Genomic DNA, 17,156 nt, shown 5'->3' on the forward strand with positions numbered 1-17,156 from the left:
CGAGCGGCGAGCGAGCGGCAAGCGAGCGGGCGGGTGCTGGGGGGGCGGGGGCAGCCGACATTCAAAGCAATCTTTGTCGGCTTCCGCACTTTCGTCGCTCCCCGGCTCCACCATCTGCGCATGCGCGGCCATGGAAAAAGGGCACGCATGCGCAGATGGTGTTTTTACTTCCGCACCACTATACCGCGGAAAATCTATTATCGCGGGAGGTCTTGGAACGTAACCCCCGCGATAATCGAGGGATCACTGTATTTAAAAAATGAAAGCAGATTTTAAAAATATGCAATAAATTTTAAAACTCTTTTGGGTGGTAGTGGTGGTAAACAATGCTCCAAGAATATGGAAAATTAACCTGGAAATCCCTTAAGACCTATTTGAGATTATTCATGGTTTCTAAAAATGTATAGAAGCCTAAATTAAGAAACACATATTCCCCATGTACAAGGTCATCATCAGTGAAGGGCTACCAAAATTTATACTACCACACTGTGGGCATGGCTTATACAGGATGCCGTGAATTTCTTTCAACTTCTTTCAGTGCAAATTGGGTACTCTGGGGTGGAGCTCCATTTTCGCTACCCCACTGCGTTGCCCCCCATTCCGGCAGCAGCCCACTCCTGGTCATAATGCATTAATTCCTTCAAAAATGGGTTCTTGAATTCACCCCAAACTTAAACTGATGAAACTTAATAAAACATGGAGAAAATGTTGTACATTAAATGGAAAATCTAAGTAAGTGTTAACTTCAGACTATAAAAACAGGATGTGTACTATTAAACAAAAATATACATATACTTTTAGAAATGGTATTTCTAAATTATATATCATATTACATTGAGTTCCAGGATCTTCTCCAGAGTAAGTCTTTTATCCCAAGAAACTGATTCTCCAACAATATTCTGTATTGTTTCCCAATGCCTTCGTTGAAGACTAGGATTCCTTAAAGATATGATTATAGGCAAAGATTCCTTAAAATCCATCAATGATTTCTTCATAGTGGGTAAAATAGTATTTTCTGGCAAGCCTTCAAAAATGAAAAAGTTACATCAGAACACTTTTCATAAAATGTTTGAAATCTGAGCTTTTGTTGATCTTTCTTTACATAAGGTTGTTTTGAATTTTTGACAGACTCCTTCTTGAAATTGTAGATTCAAAGAAAGTCTGGTTTAAAAGAAGCCTTGGAAATCAACCACTCTGTTTAAGTCCTTGCTCAGTGCAAGAATCCATTAATGCAGTGATAGCAAATATTTTAGAGACCGAGTGCCCAAAGTGCAATCCCAAACCCATTCATTTATCACAAACTGCCAACATGGCAATTTAACCTGAATACTGAGATTTTACTATCTAAAATAATGTTAAGGCAGAGTTCAGCTAATTGTTCTAAGAAAAACATGATAAATGCATTTTTATGCATCTTCATTTTTTTCTCTTTTCAAATATTACATTTAGCAACAATAAAAAAGAAAAACTTTTCTAGTATCATTTCTTTCCCTCTCCTCTCCTCCCCTCAGTCTCTCCTTCTCTTTTTCCCTCCCTTCTTCTCTACCTTTCTCTCTCTTTGCTTTCTTCTCTTTCTCTCTTATCTTCCCCCCCTCTCTCTATGTTTCTCTGTCTCTCTCTTTGCCTCCATATTTTTTTCTCTCTCTTTCCTTCCTCCTCTCTACCGCTCTTTCCCGCCTTCCCTCTCCCCAACTCTTCCAGGAAGGTAGGTGAGGTTGGAGAGAGAGATAATAACCAGAGGAGTTGACTCACACATCCTAATTGAAGCAAGGACTGAGCCAAAAGCGGGAAAATGGCTACTGGGCAGAAAAGATACTGAAAAACAGGCTCAGTCCTCATTGGCTGATGGATTAGTCAATCCACGTCTAGCTGTTATCTCCTCCCCACTATGGAAAATCTTATGTGCACATATGGCTATGTTCCAATTTTTTCTACCTTTCTAGCCCCCTGTGACACTGATCTATTGTTGGTTTTATATTAAAGATTTTCACTATAGTCAATTATGATCTTACTTATCACAATTCAATCTAGTAGCTAGCATGTGAATATTTACTAATAATCCACATAACTATAATCCAAATATGCATGTAAAAAGTTTTAACAAAAATTGTTCACCTGCAAAGTTTAAAAAGTATTTTTATACAATAAATCAATGAAAGGGGGAGTAAGATTTGCAAAAGTGTGATCTGTATGATCTTTCTATAAATAACATTTTGTTATCAATGCATCAAATCAAAAAATCTCACAATTAAAAACAAAAAAGATAGACTCCCTTTAATAATGTTTTACCATTTTGCTAAAACAAAATTGGTTCTTACTTAATTTCAAAATAATTTTAATTCATAAAATATTTTGTTTCAATTAATTCATTATTATTGCAATTATCAAAGATTTACCTTTTTCAAGAATATGAATTCTCTGTATGAATCTGTGAACCTCACTTTGAATTACATCTACATCAAGATTCCAAAATATTGTGTGTTTCCACTTAAAGATAAGTTTTGCCCAATCTTCATGTGAGTCCCACAACAATTTACGTAACTGTAGTTCACCTTCAATTTCTGAGAGTTCAGCGTTCACTCTCTGAGAATCGCCAGCCTGACTTCTGTGAGATAGTTTTTCCACAGACAATGATTTCATGTCACTAATGGCACCATCAAGCACATGCTGGTAATTTGCATAATTTAAAATTTTCTCACTGATAATTCCTGCTTCTTCAATAAGACTTTCAATCATTTCTTTAGCAGTCTTAGGCAGGGTTTCACTAAGGAGGAGGACAGGATTTCTTACCTAAACAACAAAATGAATAACAATTAAAGACAAAGAAATAATAATATAGTTGGACAAAATTAAAGAAATATTTTTTTAAAATCCGAATTGATCCGTTACACTGAACAAAGTTGCCTATATCTTACAACATACATTCTCTCTTTCTTTTTTCAGAGAAGGATGGCTATTCCTTTATGCATAATTGGGTGTGACGGGTTTTTGCAAAGCTCATAGTTTGGTGATTGCTGCTTTAATTTTATAATAGTGCTACTATATAGGAAAGGACTGCTATTACTACCACTGATTTGAAGGAATTATCACCCTCAAAGTGGAATGCATTCAATTTCCCAATTAGCAAAAGTAGACAGTAAAGGGAAGATTAAATTCTCCTACTCTTCACACATAATTACTACTGCATGTGCTATAGGGCTCAAAACAGAAAAGGAAAGATGGGATAACTTGGAAGAATAATGGAGAACAACTGGCATACACAGAAGAAAAGAAGCAGGAACTTTTTTCATTATTGTTAAAAAGTATGAATCAGTTTTTGCTTATTGCATTGAAGTGTTTAGAATAGAATAGAATAGAATATTTATTGGCCAAGTGTGATTGGACATGCAAGGAATTTGTCTTTGGTGAATATGCTCTCAGTGTACATAAAAGAAAAAGATATATTTGTCAAGAATCATGAAGTACAACACTTAATGATTGTCATTAAGTGTTTTGCAATGAGTGTTATTTCTAAGTCTAGATCAGGTTTTCTTCAGCATTTACATTCAGGTTAATATCAGCATTTCCATTCTCTGTAAATCTGAAATAGAAATAAGCCTAAAACCATCTCTATCAACTGGATCTGATGGGCTATGTGCTTTTTAAAAAAGCTTTCTTCTGCCTTAGCAGAATCTCTAAACATAATACATATTTACTTACTTGCCAATCTCTTTATGTTACATCACTTATAAAGTTATGGAATCAATCATAAACCAATCTATTACCCTCCACTTAGAGACAAACAACCTACTCTCTAACAAACAATTTGATTTCAGGAAAAAATTATCCTGTAATCTGCAACTTCTACACTGCAAAACATATCGACTACACATCTCAATCAAGGCTTCTCTAAAGCCTTTCATTCAGTTGTGCACAACAAATGACTTCTAAAAGTGCAGTCTTATGGCATTTCTGGCCCTCTGCATAAATGGATAGCTGTGTTAAATAGGCAACAAGTGGTCAAAATATCGAACGCTATATCATTCAAATCCAGTACCTGTTAACAGCAGTGTCCCTCAATGCAGCGTTTTAGAGCCACACTTTTTATACATTACATAAATGACCTTTGCATATTAAAAAACTGCATTCTCTTCACTGATGATGTAAAACTATTCAACACTACCAACTGTCACCAGATGCTACTCTTCAAAAAGACTTTGACTATGTGTCAGAATGGTCAAACAATTGACAACTTCAAAACTCAACCAACAAATGCTCTATCTTGCACATTGACAAAAAAAATCTGAACATAAAATACAAGCTGGATGGACACAAACTTGTAAACGAACCTCACTCTGTTAACAACCTTGGAGTACTCATCTCTAATGATCTAAGTGCCAGAGCCCACTGTAACAACTGCCAAAAAAGCATTAAGAGATTAACCCAATCTTGAGTGGCTTCTTCTCTGGTAATATTATACTTTTAACTAGAGCAGCGTTTCCCAACCGGTGTGCCGCAGCACACTGGTGTGCCGCGAGACATGGTCAGGTGTGCCGTGACGCTCCCCGCCCGATCTGCCCCCTCTCCTCCTCTGCCGCCCCCTGCCTTGGGGCGCGACTTCTCTCGCGGCGGCTGCGGCTTCAGCTCCTCGGGACAAAAGCGCTCCCAGCCAGGGGGCTGCGAGAGGGACGGGGCGGGGAAGGGAGGGAGACCCCCAGACAGAACGGCTGAGGGGAAGGAAAGACAGAAGGAGGGAGGGATTGAGAAGCGAAGCCAGGGAGGGCTGAGAGAAAAGGGGAGCGGCGCGCGCGCGAGAGGGGGGGCGGGCATTACTGAAACGAACGGAGAAAGCCCTCTCTCGCAGCGAAAGCGCTCCCAGCCAGGGGGCTGCGAGAGAGGGCTTTCTCCGTCCGTTTCTTTCCCGAAACGGACGGAGAAAGCCCTCTCTCGCAGCCCCCTGGGAGCGCTTTCGCTGCGAGAGAGGGCTTTCTCCGTTCGTTTCAGTAATGCCCGCCCCCCTCTCTCGCGCGCGCCGCTCCCCTTTTCTCTCAGCCCTCGCTGGCTTCGCTTCTCAATCCCTCCCTCCTTCTGTCTTTCCTTCCCCTCAGCCGTTCTGTCTGGGGGTCTCCCGCTCTTCCCTTCCCCGCCTCCCAGACTTTGCCTTTGCCACCCCCACCCCTTTTTGGGTTGGCAAGGAGTCCTTTGCCGCATCCCGCAGTTCGCTGCTCTTTCTCTCTCTCTCTTTCCCGTGAGGTGGGGGAAGGAAAAAAAAAGCAAAAAAACCCTCACGCTCGTCCCTTCAGCAGTGAGGGAGGGAAGTCAGAGGGCGAGGGAGCGAGCGAGCGCTCTTGTCCTCGGTGCCCTCTGCAGCGTGCCTTCCTTCTTCTTTGCCGCCGCTGAGGGACGGAGAGAAAGATAAAAAGGAAAGAGGGAGGGAGAGATAGAAAGAAAAGAGATAGAAAGGAAAGAGGGAGGGAGAGATAGAAAGGAAAGAGGGAGGCAGACAGAGAGAGAGAGAAAGAGAGGCATAGCAAGAAAGAGAGAGAAAAAGAAAGAGATAGCAAGAGAGAGAGAAAGAGATAGCAAGAGAGACAGAGAGACAGAGAAAGAGAGAGAAAGGGATAGAGAAAGAGAGAGAAAGAGACAGAGAGAGAGAAAGAAAGAGATAGCAAGAGAGACAGAGAAAGAGAGAGAGAGAAAGAGATAGAAAGAGAGACAGAGAGAGAGACAGAGAGAGAGAGAAAGAGAGAGAGAGAGAGAAAGAAAGACATAGCAAGAGAGATAGAAAGAGAGAGAATGAAAGAGATAGCAAGAGAGGCAGAGAGAGTAAGGGAGAGAGAAAGACATAGAGGGAGGGAAGGAGGGAGAGAGAAAGAGCAAAAAAGAGAGAAAGAAAGAAAGAGGGATGGAGAGAGAGAAAGGAAGGAAGGAAGAGAGAAAGAGGGAGGGAGAAATAGAGTGAAATGGAGGAAGAGATTTTTTTGTCCAAACTTTTCTTTAGCCCCCCCCCCCCGCGGCCCCGCGCCCCCCCCCCCCCCCGTTCAGTGTTCCCCACGATTTTGAAAATATGAATAATGTGCCGTGGCTCAAAAAAGGTTGGGAAACACTGAACTAGAGAATACAAAATATTTGCTAGACCAATTCTCGAATAGAGCTCATCTGTCTGGAATCCACACTACATATCGGACATTAATACAATTGAGAATATCCAGAGATATTTCATGAGAAGAGTCCTCCGCTCCTCTACTCGCAACAGAATACCTTATGCCATCAGACTTGAAATTTTGGACTTAGACAATTTAGAACTACACCGCCTTAGGTCTGACCTAGGTGTAGCACATAAAATTATCTGGTACAATGTCCTACCTATCAATGACTACTTCAGCTTCAACTGCAACAATACACAAGTACATAACAGATACAAACTCAAGGTAAACTGCACCAAAGTTTCTTACAGAAAATAGGATTTCAACAGTGGTCAATGCTTGGAATACACTATCAGACTCTGTGGTTTCTTCCTCAAATCCCCAAAATTTTAACCTACTGTCTACTGTTAATTTCACCCCATTCCTAAGAGGTCTGTAATGGGTGTTCGTAAGTGCACCAATGTGCCTACCATCCCTGTCCTAATGTTCCCATGTACCATTTCATGGCTACATGTTTATACTTTTACTGTAATTTTATATATGCTTGACCAAAATAATAATAATAATTTTTTTAAAATTCCAATTCACAGTATTCAGAACTTCTCTGCTATAGCCTTCACTGGTATAGCGCCAAACCTTTGAAACATCCTGCCCCCTGAGGTGATATCTGCTTCCATCCACTTATTCTTCTGCAATGACCTGAAGACCTGGTTCTGCCAGTTGGCCTGGGGATCCAAAGGGGACTACTTTACTGGAGGTCGCTGCTGCACTAACCGACCCCACCTTGACCCTGTGTTCCTGCTCTCCCTTCGCTCAAGGTTTTTAATGTCATATTATTGGACTTCCACTATTTATTTTTATCATTTTATTCCTTCACTATTATTATTTTTACATGTTTAAAATATTTTCCATTTTACTGTTGTAAGCTGTCTAGAGTTGCCACACATCAAGATGGGCAGCAAATAATCTAATAACAAATAAAATAATAGTAATTGTATGTATTTTGCTTTAAGATTTTTTACCTTGCTATTATGAAGCAGATGCATATATATTTGTTATTACCGTATTACCTTGCTTTTGTATTCTTTCATTTCAACCTGTAAATTATCCATAAATTCTCCCAAACTTTCATTAAACTTTATAACATAATCATCCTTCAGTTTTTCACAGATAAGGATAGTTGATTGAAGATTCTGGAGTGTTCGCACAACAGTTTGATAGAGAGCAAGCTGCTGATGTGGGAGAAAGATGTTATAATCATTTGCAATGAAGTGGAGCTCAGAAAGATAGTGATAGTCAACCCTTATACTTGGTAGTTGTGCGGAAATTTCCTGAAGATATAGTAAATGTTCAACAAATCCATCCACTGTTGTTAGTTCTTTGTTTAACTTGGTTACTGCTGATTGGGTGACCTAAAAGTGATGAAATAGTAAATATTTAAAGATGTATCCGAAGATGTATAAAGTACGTATCCAAAGATACATAATTATTCTTGTTATGATAGTATTCTAACTTTTTGGAAAACCTCCTGAAGCTTTTGATTACAATTGAGATACAGTTTATTACTTCGCTTACTAATTACTCCAACTGTTATACATTGTGAGAACTATAAAAAACAGTAACCATAATCAAAATAATAAAATTAAAACAATGACACCAATTATGATATAGAATATGACTGTATCTATACATTTACACTTTAGGGAACATTCAGATTCATCTGGTGCACAAGTTATTTGGACAGGGAGTCTCTGCTCACAGTTGCTCATGCCCTTACCACTTCGAGGTTCGACTACTGCAATGCTCTCTACATGGGGCTACCTCTTAAGAGTGTTTGGAAACTTCAAATCGTGCAAAATGAGAGCGGTCATAGACCTCCCTAGGCATGCCCATATTTCTCCAACACTCTGCGGATTATATTGGTTGCCGATTGGTTTCTGGACACAATTCAAAGTGTTGTTAATTACCTATAAAGCCCTACATGGCATTGGGCCAGATTACTTGCGTGACCGCTTTCTGCCATATGAGTCCCAGCGACCAATTAGGTAACACAGAGTTGGCCTTCTCAAGGTCCCATCAGCCAAACAATGTCGCTTGGAGGGGCCTAGGGAAAGAGCCTTTTCTGTGGAGGCTCCAGCATAAAATTCCCACATAAAATAGCCGGCGCTGATTAGGATTGTATAGCTGTATTGTGCTTGGATTAAGGGTGGCTGGCAGGGAATGATTCAGCAAGAAGAAAAGGCCATCTCGAATTGCTGCAGGACGCACGTGCATGCTTGTCGGCTTGCAAACGAGCTCCGGGCCTCAGCACTGTGTTCCTATCTCCTCTGCCGATCATTCTGTATCAGGTGTTTGGGTAAGGAAATATCTCTGAAAATGATGCCCAATAAGGCACAAGTTGTCTCATGCATTCTTTGGTTTATGAACGATCCAATAACTTTCTCTGAACTTATTCTCCTTTTCTCATCTATTCATGTCCTCTGACAACATTTCCCTGGGATTGTATTAATTCAAAATGTTATAAAATTTCACTTCACAATCATTTCCTTTTCCCTTCATTACCATTCACTAGGCTTTCACATGCACCTCTCACCATCCCATGAATTTCTAATTTCATAGAATAATTAGGATAATATCAATTAGTACTTTCTAATTATATTTTAGTAGTTTCATTCATAATAAAGTACTTCTTATTATTAATTCAATCTTTCTACAAATGATTCCTCTTGCACTACAAGTGCCATCAAATATAATTTGAACATATGCAGCAGGAGTGAAATCCTCCCGGTTCAGTCCAGTTCGGGCAAGTAGACATTGGTTGCGGCAGCTGATTCAGCGAATTGGTAATGTTGGCAGCATGAGACTCCGCCCATCCGGCCCAACATCATCACTTCCTGGGTTCCACTGAAAACCCACACTTATAATTAGAAATTTTATTTCTGTCAATCATAGTCTTTCTTCCTGTAACTTATGCATTATTCTTGTGAATGGCCTTGGGGAATAAGGGGAAAAGATGCTGCCTAGGAAACAATCAAACAGGAGAAGCAGCGGCCTCCAGTGTCTTGAAGATCAGAGAAAGAAATTTAGGAAGGACCTGGCCTAATGGACCAAAGAGTTAAAAGTGGCAGCAGGAACTTTATACTTTAGACTTGCAAGAGTGTCTTAATGTAATCTTACAATAAAATAGAATTAACTCATCTGGTCCTGTTTCTTGTTTGCTTTACCTGGAAGAGCTGACAATGCTGTATCTTGGAACAAAACTGGTCATATTTTGGTCTCCTTCTCTGGCTATCCCTTCATCTGTTTAAAGAGTTATATTATACAACCCCTGATTTTTCTCTTCTGAAGGGTCTGTACTTACAGGTTTTTTCAGTCTCTCTTAATTGCACTTAGTTTCTAATTTATACAAACTGTATAGCTCTGCTAAAATTATTTTAAAATCTACAATGCTTACTGCTTTCTAAAAACACCTACATGACAAAACTGCTTCTTGTAATCTCAGAAGCAATAAGGACTGTCCAGAATGGTGAACAAGATGATCCAGACAACCAAATATTGATTTAAATGTCTAGAGCAGAGTTCTCCAACATTTCTGGCTTTGTGGACTGTCAGGAGTGGGTGGGGAAGAGGGGATGGTTCTGTGAGCGGCTGGCTAGTGCTTGCACACATGCGTGCAGTTCCATTTCTACGAGTGATGTGCACACATCTGCCACTCATTTAAATGCTGCTCATGCAAGTGAGGATGCAAGAGCATGTACGGCCAATTGCAATCCCCTCATGGCCCACTAGTGAGCTGTGGCCCATAGGTTGGGATCTCTGGCCTAGAAGAACAACAACAACAAAAATCTTTTCCTGGCCCTGGTGGTGAAATGATGAAAAAAATGGTATTATCTCATACACCAATGGGGATGGCATTCCAATGACTACAAGCTAGCCCTGAAAATGTGGATTGCTACTAACCATATTTTAACATGGAGGAGTATCTGGAGAAATGCTTCTGAAGATGAACTTATAGTCCAAATAGGAACTTACAAGAAAAAATGTTCAAGTACCAACCGGCACCTTGAATTAGAATTGAAGATTATTGGGATCCAGTGAAGTTGATATAACATTCCCTGCCTATCTTATTTTATTTATTTATTTATTAGATTTGTATGCTGCCCCTCTCCGTAGACTCGGGGCGGCTTCTAATCTCAGTGCTCAGTGCTTCTCAATTATTTTATGTTATGCCCCCCCCCCCATGAAGAAGTAAACATTTCATGCCCCCCCCAATTCTCTGAGCTGAGCCCCAAGGGAATTTTATTGTTTTAACATGGGACCAGGCCAGCTTAATCAAGCCGATGTTTGAGGTCTCTGGCCTGGCCCATAAGCGCTGCCTCTGCCAAGCATTCACAGTGAATGGTGTGGAAGGAGGCTTTAGGGTGCCATTCGAAGCTTTCACCTAGCTGCAGAAGATGCTTCTCCTTGTCCAGCAGCAGGTTCGCCACACTGTTCATGGCTACGTGGTGCCCACCAAGAACAACAAGAACCCATGCAGCCACCCCGCCTGTCCACCTTCTCTTCCGGGCTCGGAGCACTGTGCAACTGGGAAAACACTCCCCATCTGGGGGAATCAATTGAGAGGGACCACGCATGTTCTCTGGGGTTACACATCCGGGGGGGGGGTAGGCATCCCACTATTTGAGAAACACTGGTTTACCTCAACATTTGAATCAGTCTGTCTACCCATTACCCTTCCCTCTGTCCACATTTCTCTTGTAATAATTTACCAAAATACAACAATATGTGTATTGTTATCTCATTTTAACAGCAATATAACAAACAAAATTTTGATCTTCAACTACAGCGAATGATTTCTTCCATATATTGGACTTTGACCTAAACATTTGCAATTAAATAGCTGGAATAGAAATTTAAGAAATTGATTAAATAAAAATTATATACTTACTTCAACAAGATGCACATTCTTTGTATCAATCGCTGAATAAAAACACGCATGAATAGCCTTAAGCAGACCCTCAAAATATGGCAGGCACTCTGTCTGAAAGTTCAAGCTGTTTACTCTAAACAGAGAGATGCGTTTTTCAATAAGCATACATACAATCTCCTTTACATCAACTGTATAATTTTCTAGAATATTTCTAAACTCCTTTGTAGTCATTTCTCTATGCAATGCTACTATTTTGTCTTTTGTATATTTTGCTTTATCTACCATACTACAATATTCCATAAAGTTTCGGCTGTAAGATTCTATTCGGGCCAGTGAAGAACTTTGAAGAGAGAGAAGGTCCACAATCTAAAAAATTAAGATGGAAACAAATTTAAAAATCAAAGACATATAGATGTAATCCTATAATCTTTCAAAATTGTTATTAAATAGCACTGATAGCATTCACATTAGAATGGTGGTGATTTCCTCTGATTAGATTTAGGAAATATATTCTTAGCAGACATACCTTATCAACTGTGACCCTATGTAATCAAATTGTACCAATAGCATTTCCTGCTAACCTGAGATCAGGAATAAATAGGAATATCTAAGGTAGCTCCCAGTTATTAGGATGGGTGGTATTTTAACGCTTGTTCTGATCATGGTCCTTTGTTGCCATTTATTCATTTATTATTATTTATTATTTGGATTTCTAGGCCACCCTTCTCCAGGGGACTCAGGGCAGTTTCCATCATAAAAAGAATACAAAATAGACAATAATAAAATCCAACCCTAAAAGCTACATTTTGGAAATCCAAACATTTAGAAAACTAATCTAAAAACCCAAACATTTAAAACCATTTAACCACTATTCATCTCATCATAGACTTACTATTCGGCTGGAACAGAGTGTCAGCGTTCAACAGCCCCAGGCCTGCTGGCAGAGGTGTGTTTTTAAAACCTTTTGAAAGACCAAGAGGATGGGGCAATGCGAATTTCTGGGGGGAGTTGGTTCCAAAGGACTGGAGCTGCCATAGAAAAGGTCCTTCCCCAAGGCCACGCCAGGTGACATTGCTTGGCTGATAGGACCTGGAGAAGGCCGATTCTGTGGGACCTAACTGGTCACCGGGATACATTAGGCAGAAGACGGTCCCGTCAGTAATCTGGACCTAAGCCATGTAGGGTGTGGAGGTGTGAATTTGAAGGAATTGGAGTTTGGAAAATTATTTAATGTCAACAGATTACAAAAAAAGATCTCTTAGCGTTCTGATAATTAAGATTTATAAGGGGATTGAACCATTAATCTACTGATATATCTATATATAGGGGAAATAGGAAAAATAATATTTCTTGTGCCCTTTTGATATAAAGAGAATGAAGCTTAAGTGTTCTGTAAAGAAGGGCAGGCTATATTTGTCTATATTTGTCGATTGTTTTAGAAATCAATTTCTTACACTGAGATGTATGCATACTTATTTTTTCACATTTTCTCCAAAATTTAGAAATTTTGTTCAGCCAAATTTTGGCATCTTCAGTTTTAGGAGGACACGACAAAAAAGATTATAAGCAGCTCATGAGTATGAGCTTTATAGTGATTCAAACCAGATACCATGGTTTGAATCGATATAAAGGTAAGAAAAATTATTCAGAAATATATTTGGCAGCAAACTGTTACCCTCATATAGTACAACTTCTGAAACATACTTTGTTTTGGTAATTTGGATCTGTCCCAAGAATGAGATCACAGTTTGGCCATGTTGATTGATAATGTTTGGGTTCAAAATCCGTGTAATCTTCACATTGCTGCATTATTTTATGTAAAGACTGATCAATGAAGATTGAAAGCCGAGAATCTTGAGAAAATGATGTAACTTGATCTAATGGAAAATATGGTAATTTAAAAATATTTTCAAAATCATAATTCATTATGAAACATTTTTTTAAATTACTGGCTGAGCACCAAGGATGGGTAAATACTCTCAGGACTTTTGACTATTTTAACTAAAAATGTAGATTAACCACAACAACAAATGACTACACAATACAAACTTAAAATAAACCGCTCTAAACTCAACTGCAGGAAATATGAGTTTAGTAACCAAGTAGTTGATGCATGGAACTCACTACCAGCCTCTGTAGTATCATCACCTAACCCCCCAAACTTTACCCTTAGACTTTCCACTATTGACCTATCCCAATTCCTAAGAGGTCAGTAAAGGGCATGCATAAGTGCACCAGAATGCCTTCCGTCCTATGATCTAATGTTTCCCTTTTACTAGTATCATGTATATAATTATTATTATATCTTTGTATACCACCAATATGTACTTGACAAAACAAACAAATAAATAAATATAGCAAATTAGACTCATACACATTTTAAAAATTGCTTCAACTAAGATGGGTTTTTTTAATTAGATTAGATCTGACAGTTAGATCTTTATTTTGTTGTATTGGATAGTAAATAATCTATATTATATCAATTTTTTTTCAATTTTTTTTCTACCATGTCCATACATTACTTACCAATGATGTTTTCTAATCCATCTATAATCCCTTGTAATTGTATTGAAAATGTTTTTCTGTTAGGAATCAGTGATACATCTGTACAGAACTGTAAAGACCTGGAAAATAAAATATTGCATTTTTATTGTCAAAGGGCATCCAAAAAACTGACAACAGTTTGAGGCTCAAAATATGAATATTAAAATAAATACATGAAAGTTCAAGGAAAATTCTTATTTTCCTTCTTTCCCAAACTCCAAAATGTCTCTTTGGAAGATTGAGTGATTTCTTGAATAACCTGCAATGGGCCATCACGTGACAGCTGGGGGGAGAAAGTAATTCAAAATCAGATATATATCCCAAGTTAAGATAGTTCAGATTGGAATTGTCACCTCTCTTGTTTTTGTACTGTTTTTACACTTGGAAAAAGTATAAGTGCTGCAGGTGCTTTCAGGACAGTGAAAGAGATATCTTATCAGAAGAATTTCATTTAAGTTAGTTTATTTCAGATGGATTAGCTGTTTTCCTTGGAGACTATGGCAAAGGTGATTGGAGAGGAATAAAAGAAATAAACTATGAGCAAAGAATACAAATTTAAAGGAGATACTATTCCAGGTTTCTTGTGGTCTAGAAATCACATCACTTTTATCAGAAGTGATGTAAAAGTATATTGTTTTTGCACTTAAAATATTCTTGCCACATATATAAAACACGAAAAGCCATTAAAATAAATATATTCTTTTACATTATTAAATTCAAAATATGTTTTAAATTATTGTTACCTCTCATATGTGATTCCTTGTTTACTTGAAGCAGAGTTGGCATCTTTTTCTTTTCCGTGAAAAGGAGGGGGGGGGAAACAAAAGCAATCCTTAAAAACTAATAATTCAAGCATAATAATTTGAGTCTTTCTCATGATTAGCACAAAGATTAATTTCACTTGGAGACTAATTTGCAATTTCCTTTACATTTCCAGAAACTGGGAATAGCACTACAGCAGCTTTTTGGTTTAAAAAATGTTATCAGTTCCACCTCAGTAATATTGAGATGAAGCATCTTGCTTGGACAGTTCTGCAGGAAAGAAAAAAGAACACTAGCAAGCAGCTGTCACGGAGAAGGATTCTGCCTGCCTGTGGCAAAAGAAACAAAAGAGAAGATGTCTAACAAGCTGCTGCTCTTGGCAAAGCATAGGATTTCAGAATTTGCCTGTTTTAAAATTGCCCCTATAAAAATAGAACAAAAAAAAAATATGGTCTTGATATTACAGAAAGGGATATCAAAATCTTTATTTTAAACTTTGCATTATTTTCCTTCCTAAAGCTGATATTCTTCTGTGAGGAAAAATAGTCAATTACCTTAAATACAATTTCAGCTGAATTTATAAACTCTTGATTCCAGCTATAAAAATCTGGGGATCTTAATATTAACTTGTTACAAATATTGTAGTCTTGACCAATGTTCCCTCTAATTTTTTGTCAGTGTGGACGGAAAAATATAGTATCTGAGCGGCAGTCCCCTTGGGACTGGGCGGCATAGAAAAATAGATGGATAGATAGATAGATAGATAGATAGATAGATAGATAGATAGATAGATAGATAGATAGATAGATAAACAAACAAACAAACAAAGGAACAAACAAACAAATCCCTTCTTTTTTATTAAAAGAAATTAATAATTTAAAAAACCAAAATCCATTTAACCTTAGACTATCTACAATTGACCTCTCCCCCTAGAAAGGGGCCCTAGAGAGGTCTGTAAGGGGCATGCATAGGTGCACCATTGTGCCTACTGTTCTATGGTCTTCTATCATTACTTTTTATCATTACTTAACTAATGTTTTATTTGTACAAATTACCATCCTATAATTGTTTGACAAATACATAAATAAAAATAATAAATAAATAAATAATCAGTTGAAACATCAATCTTGGTTTCAGATCAGACTCCTGATTCAATCCAAGTTAAATTATCTACATTTCTGAAACATCATATTGAATACAGTAATCATTCTATAGAATTAATAATAGAATGGAAAAGAAATAATGTGGCAAGAAATTAGAGGAAAAAGAAATAATGTGACTAGAAATCTAGCTAAAACACAGTATCAACCAGCATGTATCACGATACTACCAAAAGAACTGATAGAATAAGGGCGCATCTAATTAATCTATGAGATGAGCTATGGCTCTGTGCTTTTGTAGTGTAAATGCGGCCTTATTTTCAAAGAAAGTTATTAATCTTACTCAATGGCTTTATTTTTTCTTCCCTCCTGAAGCTACCCAAATCTTCAATAGTACTTTCTGATTTTTCTTCATATTTGCTATCATCTTCAAATGAGCTGCTCGAAATTTCATCGAAGTCTATTGATTCCTTAAAAGATTCTTGTGAAGATTCTGCAATATAATCATCGTCATCTTGATAAGATTTTCTACGAATATCCTTTTCATAGGGAATTCTCAGATAAATGTTTATTTCAAATATTGGGGAATATTCCTCTTCTCCTTTTAGTTCTCTTTTTACTTCTTCTAAGATCTAAAGTCATATGAAAATATAACAAAAATAGAATATTTTTAAAAATCATGCAAATGGGACTAGAGAGCATTAAAAACCAAAGATTTTCAATCTAAAACAACAAATAAAAGCAGAAGAAAAATTCATTATTTTTGACTTAATACTAACAGAGAAGACTACATTGTGATAAAGTGCTTTTGAATCTGTTGAATATTTTTGAGAAATATGAAAATATATTTAATCTTCACAGGTTTTTTCATAAGGAACTATGAAATGATTTTGTCTTTAAAGGCAAGAATTTTTTTTAAAGTATTCAGGATGTATTTAAATTTAAATTTAAATCATTAAATTTAATAATGATTATATTTATTATTAAGATAAATATGAACTATTCTGTGTTGTAAAATACCTTCATTTAGAAATCAATTCACCTTGTCTATATCACTGAGAGTAACAATTTCACGTTGTGCTTCTGATTTCTTTGAACGGTGCAATAATTTCTGAGTGCCTTCAAAATGCTCATTTTCATATACCCAGTGGCATCTATTTTCAGTCAATAAGCAAAGTGCTTTTTCAATTGTATCTTTATATGCTCTGCACATGTGGAAAAAATGTTTTAAATAGCGTAATTATTTATTTATTTTATTTAATTATTCGATTTTTTTAATGCCGCTCTTCTCCTTAGACTCAGGGCGGCTTACAACATGTTAGCAATAGCACTTTTTAACAGAGCCAGCATATCTCTTCCACAATCTGGGTCCTAATTTTACCCACCCACCTCGAAAGTATGGAAGCCTGAGTCAACCTTGAGCGGGAGATGAGATGCGAACCATTGACCTGCAGTTCAATTCATTTTAATAACTGACAATACCTCAAGGTTAGTTAATACATCAAGATACAGTACTCATTAACAGGAAGGACATTTTGGTATTTGATTTTATGAACTACGGAGGTGACATAGTTGTAAATTGTCTAATTGCAGTATTTCAAATCTAGTGGAATAAGGTATTTTGTTGCAAGTGGAGGAATGAAGGACTCCTATGAAATATTTCTGGACTTGCTTGATTGTACTAATATCTGATAT

At 37.6% G+C, this 17,156-nt stretch overlaps 1 protein-coding gene across 1 annotated transcript in view; it reads right to left on the reverse strand.

Annotated features, from left to right (window-relative positions):
• The window catches only part of DNAH14 (dynein axonemal heavy chain 14), a 217,941-nt gene that overhangs the window by 157,877 nt on the left and 42,908 nt on the right, over positions 1–17,156 (reverse strand). Inside the window, exons 10-18 of the mRNA XM_070728172.1 lie at positions 16,504–16,666; positions 15,805–16,093; positions 14,343–14,391; positions 13,582–13,679; positions 12,760–12,932; positions 11,074–11,421; positions 7,196–7,537; positions 2,397–2,790; positions 834–1,024 (exon numbers count right to left, since the gene is read on the reverse strand). Coding sequence (XP_070584273.1) covers positions 834–1,024; positions 2,397–2,790; positions 7,196–7,537; positions 11,074–11,421; positions 12,760–12,932; positions 13,582–13,679; positions 14,343–14,391; positions 15,805–16,093; positions 16,504–16,666 — 2,047 coding nt within the window. The remainder of the gene's footprint in view (positions 1–833; positions 1,025–2,396; positions 2,791–7,195; positions 7,538–11,073; positions 11,422–12,759; positions 12,933–13,581; positions 13,680–14,342; positions 14,392–15,804; positions 16,094–16,503; positions 16,667–17,156) is intronic.

Source organism: Erythrolamprus reginae, chromosome 1 (assembly GCF_031021105.1).
Source record: "Erythrolamprus reginae isolate rEryReg1 chromosome 1, rEryReg1.hap1, whole genome shotgun sequence".
Classification (NCBI taxonomy): Eukaryota; Metazoa; Chordata; class Lepidosauria; order Squamata; family Dipsadidae; genus Erythrolamprus; species Erythrolamprus reginae.